General features: G+C 42.4%; 1 protein-coding gene across 1 annotated transcript in view; it reads left to right on the top strand.

Annotated features, from left to right (window-relative positions):
* The window catches only part of pacrg (PARK2 co-regulated), a 198,162-nt gene extending 179,014 nt beyond the window's left edge, over positions 1–19,148 (top strand). The window contains exon 5 of the mRNA XM_060847180.1: positions 18,988–19,148. Coding sequence (XP_060703163.1) covers positions 18,988–19,148 — 161 coding nt within the window. The remainder of the gene's footprint in view (positions 1–18,987) is intronic.
* The last annotated feature ends 708 nt before the right edge of the window (positions 19,149–19,856 follow it).

Below are 19,856 nucleotides of genomic sequence, written 5' to 3'. Positions count from 1 at the left end.
TCATGGAGATGTACAGCACAGAAACAGACCCTTTGGTCCAACACGTCTGTGTCGACCAGATATCCCAACCCAATCTAGCTCCCTTCCCTGTTTTCTGAAATATGTTTCCTTTCTCTCTTTTTCTCTTTCTGTCTCCAACAATATCCAGCAGCTGATGAACTTTGAATCTCAGCCCCTTTAAGTAATATTTCTGGTGAGGGCCACAGTCAGTGAATGAGATGCTGCAAAGACACATATCGTCACACCTTAGTAATACCATACAACGGTGTTACATTGCTGACCGACAGTGATGGCTATAGAAACCAATAAATCTAGGCTCGGGTCAGAGGCAGAACGTTATTGGGAAGGGTTATTGGTTGGCACGGGACAGAGATTGGGAACCTAAGCAGAGGGAGGTTGGGTTTCATCACACTGGGGAAGATCGCAGACTCCAAAGGGAATTGGAAAGCCTCAGTTGGGGTTTTGGATGGGTGGGTGCAGAGTTGTCTTGTGGTTGGAGTGATGGTGCTGTGAAGGCCACAGGAAGGGTATAGTGTATCAGCAGCTACATGGAGGTGGAGGCAGAGGGAGGTGGGTGAAAGGAGAGAACCAGCGGTCTTGTTAATGCAAGAAAGTCAGGAGAATGGGGTTGAGGGAGATCAGGGGCCTTGGGAATTGGGTGAAAGGTCATGGGGAATAGTGGATCTGGTTGGGGAAGGGTGTCAGGCAGGCACCTGTATCCAAGCGTGAAAACTCTGCCAAGTCCTCACCTTTGATGAAGGTGCCAAAAGCAAAATACTGGAATGACAATGAGGTTTAAAAGAACATCCAACCTCCTTAGAATGGCCCAGTTTCCCGCACAAACACCAGCCATGTGATATAGCAGCAAGTGGGTGAAAGAAACCGGGTATCAGCCAAGACATTTCAATTCAGATTTTTGTGTTTGAACAACCAAATCCACTCCGTTTCCGCCACCCCCCCCCCCCCTCGCTCCCACCACCACCACCCCCGTCAAACACACACCAATTTCCGATCAAATATCAGCTTGAGACATTAAGTAAAGTCTTCAGGTACAGCAAGAGGCAGCAAAATGTTTGGATCGCGGTATCATAGATGTAACTCAATCCTCCTTTTAAAGTATTTGTCCTCTTTCTATTCCTATATCAACATTACAAATGTGAAGATGAAAATCTACAATGGAAACTGCCTCTCTAAGCCTATCTTGTTTAAAGAGTCTTCTAATGCAGTGTTCATGTCCGTACATTTTGGGCAGATTGTCTGAATTCAAGTCCAACCTGTCAGAGAGATACGACAATATGTCTGAGCTGATTGATTTAAAATGTTGCATTTAGAAAAACTAATCAGGCTGTAATAACATCCTGTTATTAGTGATGGTGTTGCAGTTTCTTTTGCAGCCTGGGTAGGAGAATGGAATGGCTTGGGCGAGGGTGCATCATTTTGTTCCATATTTGCAAATACAAATCTATAATGAACTGAGTTGATGAGAGGAGTGTGCGGATGTGAGAGTTCAGAGTAAAAAAGTAAGTTGTATTACAATGACACGTAACCGCTAAGCGCTACACTTATTTTGTAAGTGCAATTCTGACAAACTGAATAATTATACGTTTGATCCAACTTCTTCTTTTTGCCAATGGCATTAGGCACAGACTTACGAAGGAGATGGGAGTCATGTTGCTCGAAAAGATTTTGAGCTGACTTAATTGAGTTTTTGGGTACAATGGACAATGTATTTCAGACATCATTCTCAGTAAATATCTCTGAGATTCTTAGCAACTTTTGAAAATAGGATTATCTGAAATTCACATCATCTTGGGAGACATATATCATTTTAGCGACCAGATTTCACTTTCCCAGATGACTGTGGGGCTTGGATTATAAAAGCATTATCTTTCAAATTCCCAAGGAAGGCAATAAAACAGCAGATGTTCTTCACAAGAATTCCATGATCCAGTTTAACTGCAAACATTTGGAATGATGGGATAACTCAGAGTTGAGGGGCTTTCTTTTCCCCTTAATGGTCTTTGAGAACCAAAACATAGTGTGTTATTTGTGAAGTAAATGGACTGTTACTTAAATTTGCAATGACAAACACAAGAATAAAAAGAGGAACAAAGCCAAGCAATGTGTCTTGAAGGAAACATATTGATATAGCACCTTACAGGACCTGAAGTCATTCTAAAGCTTTTGCCAATTGTTGACCAATCAGAATGGGATGTTAGGTTAGATGGGCTGCTCCATTGTTCCAGAAGAAAGTGAGGACTGCAGATGCTGGAGATCAGAGCTGAAAATGTGTTGCTGGAAAAGCGCAGCAGGTCAGGCAGCCCTTCTTCTGGAAGAAGGGCTTATGCCTGAAACATCGAATCTCCTGTTCCTTGGATGCTGCCTGACCTGCTGCGCTTTTCCAGCAACACATTTTCAGCTCCATTATTCCTACAGTAACCCATTTGTACATGCCAAGGTTACACCAACACCCACCCTCCCAAACAAAACCACGAATAATCAGGTTATCTGTTTTTAAGAAACAGTTTGAGGGAAAATGTGGGCCAGGAAATCAGGAGAACATCAATTACCATCCCCTTCACAATAGATCTTTTCAACATTTTTCATTTTGGGAAAAATTTCCAGTTTACGATGATTCAACTCATATTCTGCAGAATTCAAAGGCGAAGATCAGAGTTTGTAGCCTACAGTTATCTGTGACTTGAACTGATTGATCTTGACACTTTATTTCTTACCAGTCAATCACAAAATATCATTCATAGCTGTTAAGAATATGAGAAAAATAGATGTGAGAACAGGCTTGTCAGTCTATCCAGTATCCAGCAATTTAAAGGCTGATTTTTGGACCAATCTTTCATATCCACCAGTTTGATATTCAGCCTCAATGTCAAGCTTAAGCCTCTGTGTCCTTACCAGTAACAGTTTGCTCTTTCAAGAAAACTGCTCAAATAGTCTGGAAGAGAATGAAAAGAAAATAGTAAAATACCTCAGGTTTTTAATAATGGTGAGAAGCAGCTCAATTTAAAGAATAGCTTCTTCCAGACTTTAGGAAACCAGTTGAGAAAAGATACACCAGCTTTTATCAAAAACAGACTTCAGAAACCAGTTGGTACTGCCGCATGGTTCCTTTGCTATGTGTCTTTGCTTAAATACACTTTATGTGTACAATTTCTTTGATGTGGGTGTTGGTGACTTTGAGATAGGTAGGTAAGCTGGAAAGCCATTGGAATAGTCCAGTCTGGAGTGAGAAAGGCATGAATGTGAATTGCAGCAGCAGATGGCTTTGGCTGGGGCAGAATGGGGAATATTATGGAGCTGGATGTCAGTGGTCATTGTGATGCAAAGCATAGGAGGCCTGAAGCTCTGCTCAGGTGTGAAGTAGAGGTTGAAGCTATGAACAGTTTGGTTTACTAGTGATTGAGGAAGATCAAGGAATGGCTTAGTCAAGATTGTAAGCAGGACAAGTGGTGTTGCAGCACAAGTCAAGGTAGACGATCACATGATTCGGATAATATCAGTGTGTAGATGAGAGGATACAAAGTATTTTAGAAGTTAACAATAGAAGAGATGGAAGTTGGAGCTGATTTATTTATCATTGGATAGATAAGAATGGTAACAAGTGAGTGCAGATTTTGGAGTGGGGGGAGAGGGAATGGTGGTGTGGAGGTGATGGCACTGAATTAGTAATCCAGAGGTTTATTGATGAGGTATCTGACCTCCACCTGAAAAGATACCTATCTCCATCCCTAAGGTGTCCTGGGCCTACATCTTCAAGGATTCCTAAGCTTTCCAAATGGGCATCCTGTCTATCCAGAGTAAATGTGCTGAAAATTAACCTACATGTATCTTAACCACAAGGGATGAACTCAGATTTCTCCAGTTTCCTCATTTCCCCTCCCCCCACCTTGTCTCAGTCGATTCCCTCGAACTCAGCACCGCCGTCCTAACCTGCAATTTTCTTCCTGACCTCTCCGCCCCCACCCCACTCCGGCCTATCACCCTCACCTTGACCTCCTTCCACCTATCACATCTCCATCGCCCCTCCCCCAAGTCCCTCCTCCCTACCTTTTATCTTAGCCTGCTGGAGACACTTTCCTCATTCCTGATGAAGGGCTTTTGCCCGAAACGTCGAATTTCCTGTTCCTCGGATGCTGCCTGACCTGCTGCGCTTTAACCAGCAACACATTTTCAGCTACATGTATCTTAACTCTAATTGCCATGCTCTGGGTTCCAGACAACAAAGACTCCAAACTTCTAGTTGAGAGCACATAGCCAGCTCTTGGAACACCACATCTGTGTAATACAGCTTGACCCCAATCCCAATCCCATAAAACCGAGGAATGTCAAGAGGACTTGGGATTTCTGACTCTTTCTGGTAATTTCAACACACTAAGTTGTCTCTCCAACATGATAATCTAGGCCCAAATCAAATCCAGTTGAAAATGTGTTGCTGGTTAAAGCACAGCAGGTCAGGCAGCATCCAAGGAATAGGATATTCAACGTTTCGGGCATAAGCCCTTGACGATGAAGGGCTTATGCCCGAAACGTCGAATTTCCTATTCCTTGGATGCTGCCTGACCTGCTGTGCTTTAACCAGCAACACATTTTCAACTGTGATCTCCAGTATCTGCAGACCTCATTTTTTACCTAAATCAAATCCAAACTGCTTCAAAGTGCCAAAACTTGTCAATAGTCCCTTTTTACAAAGTCAGAATTTCAACTTTTAATTGGTCAAGCTACTTATCCATCAAACATTTACAGATTACCTTTAAAAATAAGGTTGTTCTATTCTAACACCAAACCAGGTTACTCTGCAACAAAGTATTACTTCTGCAGTTTTTTTAACAACTGTACCTATTAACATGACACCAGATATGCTATATCTGTCAGTAGACTGCGACTATCAATTCACTGCGAATCTTAGCACCTTGGTATCATAAACGCTCTTAAAAGGCAATTTTATATTCTAGTAGAGCAGTCAAAGGAACAAATGAGAGACAATCTGTCATGGTATAAATGGCCCAAGGCTCAGGGAATCAATGCAGATCCACAGAAGTGTAGGTTTATCAATGTTCCACTTGAGTAAGGAAACCAGTTGCATGAAAGCAACTCAGCCTTCTGTTTTTCCACTGACTCAGGAGCAAAGAGCCCACACTCCACAACAACTCAGCTGCAAATGTCACGCTGAGCTACATGGACAGGATCACTGACTTATTAGGAGCAGAACATTCTTTGGATTCTTTTGTTAATTTGGGTGAGGTGTCTTCACATTTGTTAAATTGTCATTAAAACAGTCAAGATTGAATAAATATTACATTGCTCCAGCAAAACTGTCACAGCACATTGTTGTCATGCCCATGTTGATGACTCAGTGCATATTTAATATACAGAGGAGCTTCTGAAAAGTTCAGAGTGGGTGGGATGTAATTAATCTCAGACAATGACTTAACTCAGGCGCTGCACTTGAATTCCGCACACTGCACACTCTGTGTGAAATAGTTCAAACTCTGCTTGGGAAGAAGTCATGATCTTTCCTGCCTCCCCCTGCCTCGTTGTTCCCCTCCCCCATGTCACAGGGAGCTTTGCTGGGCTTTCTGACCTGCTGTTTCCTTAGTTCTGCTCCATCAGTGGGCTGCAGCAGCTTCATTCCTGCATGAGCTCACATGACAGCCCATGCTGTGCAAACAAAGGGGATCTGTGCAGTGACAGATCTCCATTATCAGCTTCCAAACAAACCATTACTGTTTTCCAGTTGCCATTAATGTCACAATTCCGCGGCAAATATTTCCATTCCTCAGAAGTTTATGGAATGCACACAGCAAATTTCACATCTTTATATTGCCACTGACATTTCTTTCACTGGAATTCAGTGTCAGGTACTTCTTGAAACACTTCTTGCTCTTTTCTGACATTAGGCAAGTCTTTTTGTTGACTTGTCCAGATGAAACAACGAGCACTGTACCTTGCTGTCCCTTGTTGCAATGCTTTAATCATTTTTTTAGGCAGGAGCTTCCCATGTACCCAACTACTCGCCATCCAATTATCAGTATCTTCCAAAATCCCGTGTTTTAAACATACAAAGCAGGTTCATTTTCTCCCCAACAAAATTGCCTTATTTGCTTCTTAACTGTAGTTAGTGGTGAACTGTACTAAAGGTTTTGAGGGGAATTAATTAACATTGGACAAAATGTCTGCTTCTTTTCTGCTCTCACTTATAGTTGTCAACTCTCATAGATTGATCAAGCATCACATGATTGGATGTCACATAATCAGCATCTTTTATGCCTCATTCTGGTATAGACACATAGAGTCATACAGTCATAGAGATGTATAGTATGAAAACAAACCCTTTGGTACAACTTGTCCATGCCAACCAGATATCTTAACCCAATCTCATCCCACCTGCCAACATCCGGCCCATATCCCTCCAAACACTTGCTATTCATACACCCATCCAGATGCCCTTTAAATGTTGCAATTGTACCAACTGCCACGACCTTTGGCGGTTTATTCCACGTACGCATCACCCTCTGCATGAAAAGGTTGCTCCTTGGGTCCCTTTTAGGTCTCCTTCCTATCACAACAACCTTCTGATAGGAAGGAGATCAAAAGAGATGTACAGCACAGAAACAGACCTTTCAGTCCAACTTGTCCACGCCGACCAGACATTCGAAATTAATCTAGTCCCATTTGCCAACATTTGGCCCATATCCCTCTAAACCCTTCCTATTCATATACCCATCCAGATGCCCTTTAAATGTTGCTATTGTACCAGCCTCCACGACCTTTGACAGTTTGTTCCATGCACGCACCACCCTTTGCATGAAAAAGTTGCTCCTTGGGCCCCTTTTAAATCTTTTCCCTTTCACCTTAAATTGTGCCCTTTAGGTTGGAACTCCCCTGCCCTGGGGAAAAGACCTTTGCTATTCACCTTATCCATGCCCCTCATGATTTTATAAACTTCTAAAGATCACCCCTCAGCCTCTGACGCTCCAGGGAAAATAGCCCCAACCTATTCAGCCTCTCCCTGTAGCTCAAACCCTCCAATCCTGGCAACATCCTTGTAAATCATTTCTGGCATTTTTCAAGTTTCACAACATATTTCCTATAGCAGGGAGATCAGAAGTGACTGCTGTACTTTTAAAAATGGACAAAAAGTCCTTTTAAGGGGGTTTTGGCATATCATTTAGCTCCAGACTGTCCTGAAAACAAGTGCCAAGTTTAATGTGGAAGCCACAGCCACTTGTCAAATTCACACATCCATTTCTTATGGCTAGACTGTCAACAAATAGGACCAAGAAATACCAACTGATTTGACTTTCTGCCTCATCATGTGTTTCAAATCCAGTGGGCGATGGACAAATATGAAGTCAATCTAATCAATTTTCCATTGTGTTATGATGGCTTCTCATCGCAAACACAAACATCTTGGGTGTTCCAAACTCACAGGGTGTGAAAAGTCATAGCATGGCATTCCATTTTTACCAGCCAAACACACAGCTTGGAAAAGAACAGTGGATTTGTAGCAGGATACATGACCAGGTCAGCCAAGCATTACATGCTTTAAACATGATAGCAGAAACTGGACTGAGTCAGGAAGACCATCTGAAAGATCATCAAACCAGCTGTAATTCAACTTCACAGAGAAGGAAATAAGCAGATTTACCTTAAATGTGGGCGAAGTATTCGCTCCAGTTGTTCCAACTTCCATCGGGAATTCCTGATTAAGGGCTTTTGCCCGAAATGTCAATTCACCTGTTGCCTAACCTGCTGTGCTTTTCTAGCACCACACTCTCGTCTCTGAGCTCCAGCATCTGCAGTCCTCACTTTCTCCTAGTTGATTTTAACCCTGCTACCAAGGATGTCTACCTTGAAGAATTTGTCCTCCTCCTGAAACTGAAGGCAACAACAGCAATTTTGTTGGGAAGAGAAAGAACCTGCTTTGTATGTTTAAAACACAGGATTTTGGAAGATACTGATAATTGACGAATGACGAATAGTTGGGTACGTGGGAAACTCCTGCCTAAAAAATGAATGAAGCATTGCATCAAGGGACAGCAAGGCACAGTGCGCCTGCATTGTTTCATCTGGACAAGTCAACAAGAAGACTTGCTTCACGTTAGAAAACAGCAAGACGTGTTTCAAGAAGTACCTGACTCTGATAATGGAGAATTCCAGTGGAATTGTATTTTTTCTCCCTTTGTGGGTATTTAATCTTTGTGCGTATGAAAGTGTGTGTGAGAGATGTGTATTTTAAACATACAGTGGAAGTCTTGGTGACTTCAATGCCAGAGATGGCCAAAAGTGCAGATTAATCAGGAAAGACTGAGTAAGGAAGCAAAACTCCAACAGCACCCTTCTTTTGAACAAATGCCATAAACACAAACTCCTCGTCAACAACACACTGTACCTCCAAGGGGACAAACACAAAACAACGTGGCAGCACCCATGCTCCAAACACTGGCACCTCCTTGACTATGTCATCGTCAGAGCGAGGGATCGGAAAGGCATCGAAAGGTATCGAAAATTACCCACACCATAACAGGAGTCAATGACTGCTGGATTGACCATCACCTGATCTGAGCCAGGGTCACCGTAGCCCTGCTGTAGTGGAAACAACAGAAGCAGTGCCAACAGGAGTTCAACACTGGGGCAGTCAAGGAGTCAGAACAAAATAGCCTCATGCAATTAACTCCTCTTCACAAATCTAGCGACCCTTGGCAACACCGAGTCGCAGGATTCCAACAGCCATTGGTCTGCCCTCAAGACTACCATCATCAATGCCCGCAAAAACACAGTCAGTCACTTAACCAGGAAACAGCAAGACTGCTTTGATGAGAATGATCAGGTGATCCAAGAACTGATAAGCGGAAGCGCATACCATTTCTGAGTATAAGGCAACAACTGCACTCAAAAGAAAAATGGCAGGCCTAAAGGCAACTGAAGGCCGGGCTCCAACCCACAAAACCCGTGACATAAAGAACCGGTGGTGGGTGGAGAAAGCACTGGAGGCTCACTGATTGGCCAAAAACTGTGACATACAGGGTTTCTTCTGGGCTATCAATACCACTTATGTATCAAACCTCCAAGACCCCATCCCACTTCTGGCCAAGGACGGAGTGACCCTTATCAAAGACAACCATCAAACAGAGCAGGGGGATGGTGGGGGGCTTCAGAGACCTCCTCAAGCTCGGCTCTGTCATCGATCCAAGCATCCTTGATCCCATAGCACGCCACACACCACGGGCTCATTAACACTCAGCCCCACAAAGTGGAGAAAGTCGTTAGCTAGCTTAAGACCATCAAGGCTGTTGCAGCAGACGGTATTTGCACTTAGGCATTGAAGTGCAGAGTCACAGAGTTGCTGCTGCAGCTACATGCCCTTGTCTGCCACATCTGGAAGGAGGAGAGCATCCTGGGACAGCCACATTCATGAGCATTTTCAATAAAGGGAACAAAACCAACTGTCCGAACTGCAGGTGACCCTCCCTCTGTTGACCATTGAAAAGATCATTGCCAAGGTCCTCCTCCACCATCTTCTCCCTGTGGCTGAGGAATTCCCCCTGGAATCACAGCATGGCTTTTGGACATGGAGGGGCATAACAGCTACGATTTTCAATGTGGGACAGCTGCAGGAGAAATACAGAGAAAAGAACCTACCCCTGCACACGGCCTTCTTCTCCCTTACAAAGACCTTTGACACAGTCAATCAGGAAGTGTTATGGAATGTCCTTCTCTGCTTTGGCTACATCATGAAGTTTATCCCCATCCTTCGCATGAAAATCGTGGTAATGCCAAATGGCTTCACCACTGACCCATTCCCCGTTCAGACCAGCATCAAGTTGGGCTGTGTCATTGCCCCAACACTGTTCCTGATCTACCTCGCTGCAATGTTTCATCTCACTGGCGACAAGGTCCCAGCTGGAGTGGGGCTAACCTCCAGAACCAGTGGGAAATTATTCAATCTCCATCAAACTTAACCCAAAGTCACCTCAACCAGTGTCATCGAGCTGCAGTATGTGGATGATGCTTGTGTATGTGCAATCTCAGAGGATATGCTCTAGGTCATTGTCAGCATCTTTACAGAGGCATTCGAAGTTTAACCCTGAGCATCCAACATGATGGACATCCAATAACCTGGCACAGCAATATGGAGCAGCTCTCCTGGTCATCAAGGTCCAAGGGGAGGCCTTAGAGAATGTTGACCACTTCCAGTACCTCAGGAGTGTCCTGTCAGCCAAAACAGCTATTGATGAGAACCAGCACTGCCTCCAGTGTGCTAGTATAGCCTTTGGCCGCCTGAGGATTGGGTGTTCAAGGATAACAATATTAGATCCAACATCAAGCTGTGATACACAGAGTTGTGGTGGTTCCCAACCCTCCCATATGATTCTGAGACAGGGACTATTTATAGCAGACACCTCAAGTGCTGGAGCAGTACCACCAATAGTGCCTCCGCGAGATCCCGGAAATCCGCTGGGAAGACAGACAAACCAACACCAGCGTCCTCAACCAGGTCAACATCCCCTTGATTGGCTGTGATGGGCTGGACACTTCGTCCATGTGACCGACACGGGACTCCCCAAGCAGGTGCTCCACTCCCAGCTCCAAAACAGTGGGGCAAGTCCCAGGTAGAGAGAGGAAGTGCTTCAGGGTTACTCTTAAGGCCTCATTGCGAAGTACGGCATTCCACATCTCACCTGGGAATCACTGGGCCAAAGTGGAGGAGGAGCATCTGTGAAGGCATCGAGCACCTTGAGACTTGCTGTTGGGATAAAGAGGAAGCCAGGCAAAAACAGGGTAAGGAGTGCACTGCCTCACCAACACTCCACCCACCCCCTTCTCACAACCACCTTCTGCTCCAAGTGTAACAGAGCCTGCGGTAACTGCATTGGTCTGTACAGCCACCTATGGACTCACCATGAGAGTGGAAGAAAGTCATTCTTGTGCGCGAGAATCCACCAGTGAGGATGATGATGGGGATGATGACAACTTGCAGTTCATGTTTGCCATTCAGCAACTGTGTTGCTGTTGGCTCACATGCAGTAAGCTAACGTTGCATTGTATTCCCAATATTTCTGCCCCCTGTCATTTAAATACCTGTGGTTTAACGCTTCAAATGGCAAGCTCGGGATAGATACTTAAAAATAATTTGTACCCCCTGAGAACAATATGGAATATCAGGGAGGAGATTCCCCATCTGAAAATGATGCCATCTCAGCCTGGTAGATAAGAGGCACAATTTGATCGAGTATGAAGGGCTTTTGCCTGAAACATCGATTTTCCTGCTCCTCAGATGCTGCCTGAACTGCTGTGCTTTTCCAGCACCACTGTAATCCAGAATCTGGTTTCCAGCATCTGCAGTCATTGTTTTTACCTCGAATATCAGACAGTCCAGCTCAAAATGGCTGGATATCTGGTGCAATATCTCAGTTCAGTTGCAATAGCATTTTGGGGCACTATTGGCAATGTCACAAAGGTTTCCTGTTGTGATTGTTACCCCGTGTCTATTTTTGCTGGGGGAGATCAAGATTGGATTTTGCTGTAACAGAAATCAGAGATTGCTGGAGAAACTCAGCAATCTGGCAGCATTTGCGGAGAGAAGGCAGGGTAAATGTTTTGAGTCCAATGACCCTTCTTTAGAACTGATTACATCTTGAAAAATGTTGTATATTAGCTGAAAGAGGAGAGGAGTGAATATGTTGGCAGAAATGGAGCCCAGAGAAAGAGTACTGCAGTTATGCAGACAAAGGGATGGATGGTGGTATGTCAGGGAGAAACTAAAGGTGATAATTGGGACCATAAATAAGTGAACATGAGTTGGCGGTGCTGGAAGCAACTCATGTCATAAGAAAGCCTGGGGTATGAAGGTTGGTAAAGAACTTAGAAGAGAGTGGGCAGGTCCTAAAATTATGGAACTTGACCTTCAGCCCTGAAGGCTGCAGGGTCTCCAAACAGAAAATGAGGTGCTATTCTTCCAGCTTGTACTGAGCTTCACTGGAGCACAGCAGCAAGCCTGAGAAAGAGATATTGGATAGGGAAAAGGGTGGTGTGTTGAAGTGGCAGAAAACTCAAAGCTCGGGGTCATTTTTGCACATAGAAGACAGTTGCTCCACAAAGCTGTCCTCCAGTCTGTACTGTGTCTCCCCAGTGTAGAGAAGACCAAAATGGAACTGGTGGTGTTGTTCTCAGTAATAAGCAGCCTTGTCAATACGTGAGACTGAGTTCACACATGAATACTGGTTATAAGGGCCAGACATGGAGGATTTGGAAAACAATCCTGGAACTATGTTTCCAGCAAGTATCAGTACCATCGGGAGAGGAGAGGGAGACATTGAAAGTAAAAATGTAGACCTTGCTTCTTTTTTTTGTAGTGCATTCAATTCAATTATATTTATTGCGACAAATGCCCTGCATCTGTTTCTTGGTTTTAATGTCATGTTTATATCCCAAATGTGATGATTAAAATAGTATAAGTTTACATGCATTTTTGCAGCTTGTGCCAAATTGAATGGATGTGACAAGATTCTGTACATCAATGCAAAACCTGTGGCAAACAAAAATGGAAACCAAATTTAAAAATGTTTCTTTGGCTTCAGTTTAAACAGAGGAATTGACTTGTTTCATGATAAAGTTGATGAGTCTCTGGTAATTATTTTTGTCTCAGGGAATTCAAACATTGACACACCAGTTTTGCCTCTTATGAATGGAATGAAGTTCGATTTGTTTCAAGAGATTAAGGAATCTTATTATGTTTCAAAGAATTGCCGTTTCACAGTTGTAATCAAACATAAGTCAGTGTTTAAAAGGTACAACTGAGAGCATTTGTTTTACAGTATGAAGTTCAGCAGTGATATGTGTTTGTACACAGAAACAAACAAGGTAAAAATTGACTGCTCAAGTCAATATTAAGCCTGAATATGATGGGTATGTTATATTTGGTTTACAATATTGCCTTTTACTAAACTACATCAAATTGAATTAATACTACTTTTATTACTGTTAATTTTTGAAGCTGTGAATTCTTGCTACTGCGGTAATTGAAATATAGATTTTGTCCTAGCTACGATATGAAGTTGTTTGAGAGAAATAAGTTTACAGATACAGTACATAAACTAATTCCGCATATTATAATGTCTAGATTGACAGCCAGAGTTATGATGTTAAAAGGCCATAATAAAAATTAGCAGGGTAGAAAACAGTGAAAGAAATTACAACTACATCCACAAACACTGTAATTAAGAAGAAGATTGGTCACAAGTGGCACCAAGTTTGTGCAAGTGAAAAGCAATTAAAATATTTCTGATAAACACAGTACATAACTTTCGTCACTTGCTACATGGGCAATTAATATTCTGTCCTTTGTGCAATGGTGTGGATGTTAGACAACTAATAAAAATACATGGAAACCAGTGCTGTCGCTAACAGTAGCGCACTGTTTGTAAGAATCTTTCTTATGCTAATTCCATTTGGTCCATGCACCAACAACCGGTATGATATTTTCTTTTCTTTCATGAAATGTGAAAGCCAGCTCTTGCCAATTTAGAGCCACTCATGAATTGCTCGGGCCATTTCAGAGGACAGTTAAGAGTCAAGTACATTACCATGGTTCTGGGATAGACAGCCACAGGACATTAGTCAACAAAATGATCACCAATACTGAGACAAGTTTTATATTCCAGTTATGTTAATTGAATTGAAATTTCACTAGCTGTTGACTCCAGTGCAATAACCTAGACTTCCAGTGATATCAGCATGGCACCATTATCTCCACTGATGCTCCTAACCAGAACCAGAGATCTAGTTAGCGTCACCCAGGCTAGAATAAACCAAACTCTGAGGCATGGGGCAGTTTTACAGATGAAATTATCTTACTCAACAGATGCTATTGGCTCTGCAAAAAGAGTAGGCAGGGCAATCACTGTGCATTTAAACTAGTTAGGAGGATTAAGGATTGAGAATAATCACAGTGATGAGCAACGCCCAATTAAAATTCTAAATCCACGTGATTATGGAGACAAATATATTCAAGCTGCTAGGTGATATGTTAATATTTTCATTCATTTTGGAACATGGTCACCACTGGCTTTCTTAGTCATCCTGCAAAGTTAACGCTGTGTCTTCTCACTGACCAGCTGAATAGAAACTGTTACAATTGAACGGCTTACCAGAGCACTGTCGGGAGTCGTTAAGAGACAACCACATTGGTATGAAACAGGTCGTCACATATGAGCAAGACTAGATGGCAGGATTTCTTCCAAAAGGACACTCAAAGCTTGATGACCGATTCACTTTTACCGATACCTGCTTTTAACTGTTTAAACAGAAATCAAATTCTCAAAATGCTTCGATGGGATTTGAACAGACATTTTCTGGACTGAAACTCCAAACCCACCAATTACTAGTTCAGTAGCATAACGATTACACAGCTATGCCCACAATATGTCTTATGTATAAGTAAAGTCAATGTATTCCTACTGGATCATAGGACTGCTCTCTCATTAGAGAAAGATGATTGGGTGGTTTAAACTAAGGATCACCACTCCTCAGGTGATGGGAGAGTTCAAGACGGAGGGTTCTCCTGGTAACAGGAGCCAATGCCGGAATCAAACTTGCACTGTCGGTGTCAGTCTGCATTGCAAACTAGCTATCCATCCAATTGAGCTAACCAACTCCTCTACTACCTCTTATATATGATATAACATTAGTAGAGATTCACCAACGTGAGTCTGGATTACATGGCAATGATGTTGTCTGCTGGCCAAAATGTGGCAGAATAAACCTTGTGTCTGATGATCTTCAGAGTCTTGAACTTCATGTTGTGGGGGTACAGACATGTGCATTGTTAAGATGACTGCACCTGAGCACATTGATCACTTCTGCTCCATTTGTGTAACTGTAAGTGGTCTATAACAGTGGTTCTCAAACTTGTTTTGATTTAAGGGACCCACTTCAAATAGCAATGGGAGACCATCCCCCAGCATAGAAATGGTAATTGAACAAGATACTAATCATATGGAAGAACTGCATGGAAACGTTGTTTTAATATGCCCTTATGCTGTCAACTGTCCTCCAAGCATGCTTTCTCACATGAGACAGCAACCCCATTCTGTACTACTCATCTAACAGATGCACTCTGCTCCTACCTCACACTCTCACATTCTTTTATATACACTCACACACATCACCTATTAACAGTGAAACATCTATGGCCCCCAGAGGATTGGCTGTAGTTTGACCTATGGAACATTAGAGCTCTTCCAGTGCCAAAGAGCAAAGTACTGGTAATTTTTGTTTCAAATATGTTGGACAGCGGTTTCTGCTTATAAAATTGAAGGTCATCAATTTTGTGGTCTTCCCTCAGATTTCACTTAGAGTCATAGAGTTGTATAGCACAGAAACAGACCCTTCAGTCCAACTTGTCCATGCTGACCAGATATCGTAAATTAATCTAGTCTCATTTGCCAGCATTTGGTCCATATCCCTCTACACCTTTCCTATTCATATAACCATCTTGATACCTTTTAAGTGTTGTAATTGTACCAGCCTCCACCAGCTTAATGTTACAATTTGCAAATGCTGTAGGAAGAATATAAAGAGGGGGCAAGATAGGAGGGGGAGTGGCAGGGACTGGGAGGATCTTCCTGAGAACATAGGAGAGAAAGTGAGGACTACAGATGCTGGAGATCAGAGTCAAGAGTGTGGAGCTGGAAAAGCACAGCCGGTCAGGCAGCATCTGAGGAGCAGAAGAATCGATGTTTCGGGCTGAAGGGCTTATGGCTGAAATATAGATTCTCGTGCTTCTTGGATGCTGCCTTACCAGCTGCGTTTTTCCAGCACCACACTTTCAACTATTCCTGGGAATATGCCCAGGGAAGTTATTTGGGTGGAACTGAGAAATAAGAAAGGGATGATTACCTTTTGGATATTATACTATAGACCTCCCAGTAGTCAGCGGGAAATAGAGAAACAAATTTGGAAGGAGGTCTCAGTTATCTGTAAGAATAATAGGGTAGTTATGGTAGAGAATTATACCTTTCCAAACATAGTCTAGGACTGCTAAAGTGTTAAGGGTTTAGATGGAGAGGAAGTTGTTAAGTGTGTACAAGAAAATTTTCTAAGTCAGTATGTGAATGTACCTACTAGAGAAGGTGCAAAACTTGACCTAATCTTAGGAAATAAGGCAGGGCAAGTGACTGAGATGTCAGTGGGGGAGCACTTTGGGACCAGCGACCATAATTCCAATAGTTTTAAAATAGAAACGGAAAAGGATAAACCAGATCGAAAAGTTTAATCTTTAAATTGGAGGAAGGCCAATTTTGATGGTATCAGGCAGAACTTTCAAAAGTTCATTGGGGACGGATGTTCGCAGATAGAATGGGAAGCCTTCAAAAATGAGATCATGAGAGTCCAGAGACAGTATGTTCCTGTTAGGGTGAAAGGCAGGGCTGGAAGGTGTAGGGAATGCTGGATGACTTGAGAAATTGAGGTTTTGATCAAGAAAATGAAGAAAGCATATGTCAGATATAGACAGCAGAGATCAAATGAATCCTTAGAAGAGTATAAAGGCAATAGGAGTATACTTAAGAAGGAAATCAGGAGGGCAAAAAGGGAACTGGGATAAGCTTAAGGAGAATCCAAAGGGATTTTATAAATACATTAAGGACAAAAGGGTAACTAGGGAGAGAATAGAGCCCCTTAAAAATCTGCAATCTGTGTGGAGCCGCAGGAGATGGGGAAGATACTAAATGTGTATTTTGGATCAATGTTTACTGTGCAGGAATAAAAAATATAGAACGCGGAGAAATAAATAGTGATAAATAAATAAATATCTTGAAAATGTCCATATTAAAAAGGAGGAGGTTCTGGATGTCTTAAAACGAGTAAAAGTGGATAAATCCTCAGGACCTGATCAGATGCACCCAAGAACTCTGTGGGAAGCTATAGTAGTAATTGCTGGACCCCTTGCTGAGATATTTGTAGCATCAATAGTCACAGGTGAGGTGTTGGAAGGCTGGAAGTTGGCTAACATGGTGTCACTATTTAAGAAGGGTGGTAAGGACAAGCCAGGGAACTATAGACCAATGAGTTTGAAAATGGTGGTGGGCAAGTTGTTGGATGGAATCCTTAGGAGCAGCATTTACATGTTTTTGGAAAGGCAAGGACTGATTAGGGTTGGTCAACATGGCTCTGTGCATGGGAAATCATGTCTCACAAACTTGATTGAGTTTTAGAAGAAATAACAAAGAAGATTGATGTGATCTGTATGGACTTCAGTAAGGCATTTGACAAGGTTCCTCATGGGAGACTGGTTAGCAAGGTTAGATCTAACGGAATACAGGGAGAACTAGCCACTTGAATACAGAACAGGCTCAAAGGTAGAAGACAGAGGGTGGTGGTGATGGTTTGCTTTTCAGACTGGAGGTCTGTGACCAATGGTGTGCCACAAGGATTGGTGTGAGGTCTGCTGCTTTTCATTATTTATGTAAACGATTTGGATGTGAACATAGGAGATATAGTTAGTTAGTTTGCAGATGACACCAAAATTGGAGGTGTATGGACAGCGAAGAGGGTTACCTCACATTACAATGTGATCTTGATCAGATGGGCTGAGGAGTGGCAGATGGAGTTTAATTTAGATAAATGTGAGGTGCTGCAATTTGGAAAGGCAATTCAGGGCAAGACTTATATGCTTTATCGTAAGGTCCTGGGGAGTGTTGCTGAACAAAAAGACCTTGGAGTGCAGGTTCATATTTCCTTGAAAATGGAGTCTTAGGGAGATAAGATAGTGAAGAAGCATTTGGTTTGCATTCCTTTAATGGTCAGAACATTGAGCATAGGAGTTAGGAGGTCATGTCGCAGTTGTATAGGACATTGGTTAGGTCACTTTTGGAATATTAAATGCAATTCTGGTCTCCTTCCTAATGGAAGGATGTTTTGAAACTTGAAAAGATTCGGAAATGATTTACAAGGATGTTGCCAGGGTTAGAGGGCTTGAGCTATAGGGAGAGGCTGAATAGGCTGGGGCTGTTTTCCCTGGAGCATCAGAGGCTGAGGGGTGTCCTCATAGAAGTTTATAAAATCATGAGGGGCATGGATATGGTAAATAGACAAAGTGTGTTTCCCTGGGGTAGGTTTGTCTAAAACTAGGAAGCATAGATTTAGGGTGAGAGGATAAAATTATAAAAGGGACGTAAGGGGCAACTGTTACACACAGACTGTGGTGCATGTATGGAATGACCTGCCAGAGGATGTGATGGAAGTTGGTACAATTACAGCATTCAAAAGGTTTCTGGATAGGTATATGAATACAAAGGATTTAGAGAGATATGGGCCAAGTGCTGGCAAATGGGACTAGATTATTTTCGGATATCTAGATGGCATAGATGAGCTGGACCAAAGCGTCTGTTTCCGTGCTGTACATCTCTATTACTCTATGACTTTCCTGGCAGCACATTTCTGTAAACGCACCACCCTCTGTGTGAAACGTTGTCCCTTAGGTGCCTCTCAAATCTTTCACCTCTCACCCTAACCCTGTGCCCTCTAGTTTTGGACTCCCCTACATTGGGGAAAAGACCTTGGCTATTCACCTTATCCATTTGCTGGAGTTTCCTGAAAACACACTGGACAGAGTTTTGCAGGGAACCCAATGAATTCCCTCTATCATGGCTTCTCAGAGTGAGAGGTAATACGAGCAGAGGGACACCTCTCCACCCTGCCTCAAGGAATCACACTCTTTTCCATAATAGAACTAAAAGGGGGCCATTTTTCTGGCCATCCACCCTTCCCTCTCCAAAGTTTATCCAGATGTCTACCCTGGCCCAGGACAGAATTCTGTGTCCACAGTCTAGCTTTACTGCAAGAATTTATTACTGTAGATTTTTCACAGAAAGCCTAAGCAGAGCATTTCTTGAGCAGGGAATATAATGATGTGTGATAGATTCTGTTAATCCATGAACTCATTGTCCCTTCCTTTTCATTCCACAGTAAATTCTGGAGACGGCATCATCTACAGTCAGCAGAAACGAGAAAATATTGGGGACCTTATAAATGAAACTCTGGAGGTATTCGAGCGCTTTGGAGGGGAAGACGCATTCATTAACATAAAATACATGATCCCCACATACGAGTCATGCTTACTAAACTAGACAACAACATCTCTGGAAAAGAACAAACGATGAAGATTTGAAAATTCACACTGTCGTCCTTCCAAATAATTGTATTTCAAAGAATTAGAATTATATTTGAAACAATATCAGTAGTAGAAAAAAAACAGTTTGAATTGGTTTAACACTGCATCTCTGTTTAACATTAAATTGATTTTATGCCTCGCCTTTAACTATACCAAACCCTCATATTATCTTGACAATGAATGACTTTTATTAAATAACTCATATAACAAGTGAAAAGTTGTGAATAACACGACCCTGTATACAAGGAACAATATTGCCTACAAATGTTGAATTGATTCTGCAATAAAAATATTGATTATCCATTTAAAAGTTAATATTCCCCACCCTACCTTCAAGATGCAAGATATGTGAGGCTGACTTTCCAGCTATTAATGTTTCCAGGATTCTAATCAGATACAGTAATTAAATGGTTACATTATGCACATGCTACTCCTTCTGGGTGAAGATTTACATACCCATGACAGTAGGTTTAATACCCACCCACAAAAGTAACCAAGTGTCCAATCATTTAAAGTAGCTGCATACTTATAGGCTCAGAACTGCTATTGATGGGATTAATTCATTATCAAACCCAACAAAGCCACTTTTGTTAATATCGTGGCTGCTACAACACTTTCATGTAATGGGTCAAACACTTAGGCGTAGGACACCCAGGAGAAGATG

This window comes from Hemiscyllium ocellatum, chromosome 30 (assembly GCF_020745735.1).
Source record: "Hemiscyllium ocellatum isolate sHemOce1 chromosome 30, sHemOce1.pat.X.cur, whole genome shotgun sequence".
Taxonomy (NCBI): Eukaryota; Metazoa; Chordata; class Chondrichthyes; order Orectolobiformes; family Hemiscylliidae; genus Hemiscyllium; species Hemiscyllium ocellatum.
Note: the sequence above shows the minus strand (reverse complement) of the source record. Positions and strands in the feature narration are given on the sequence as shown.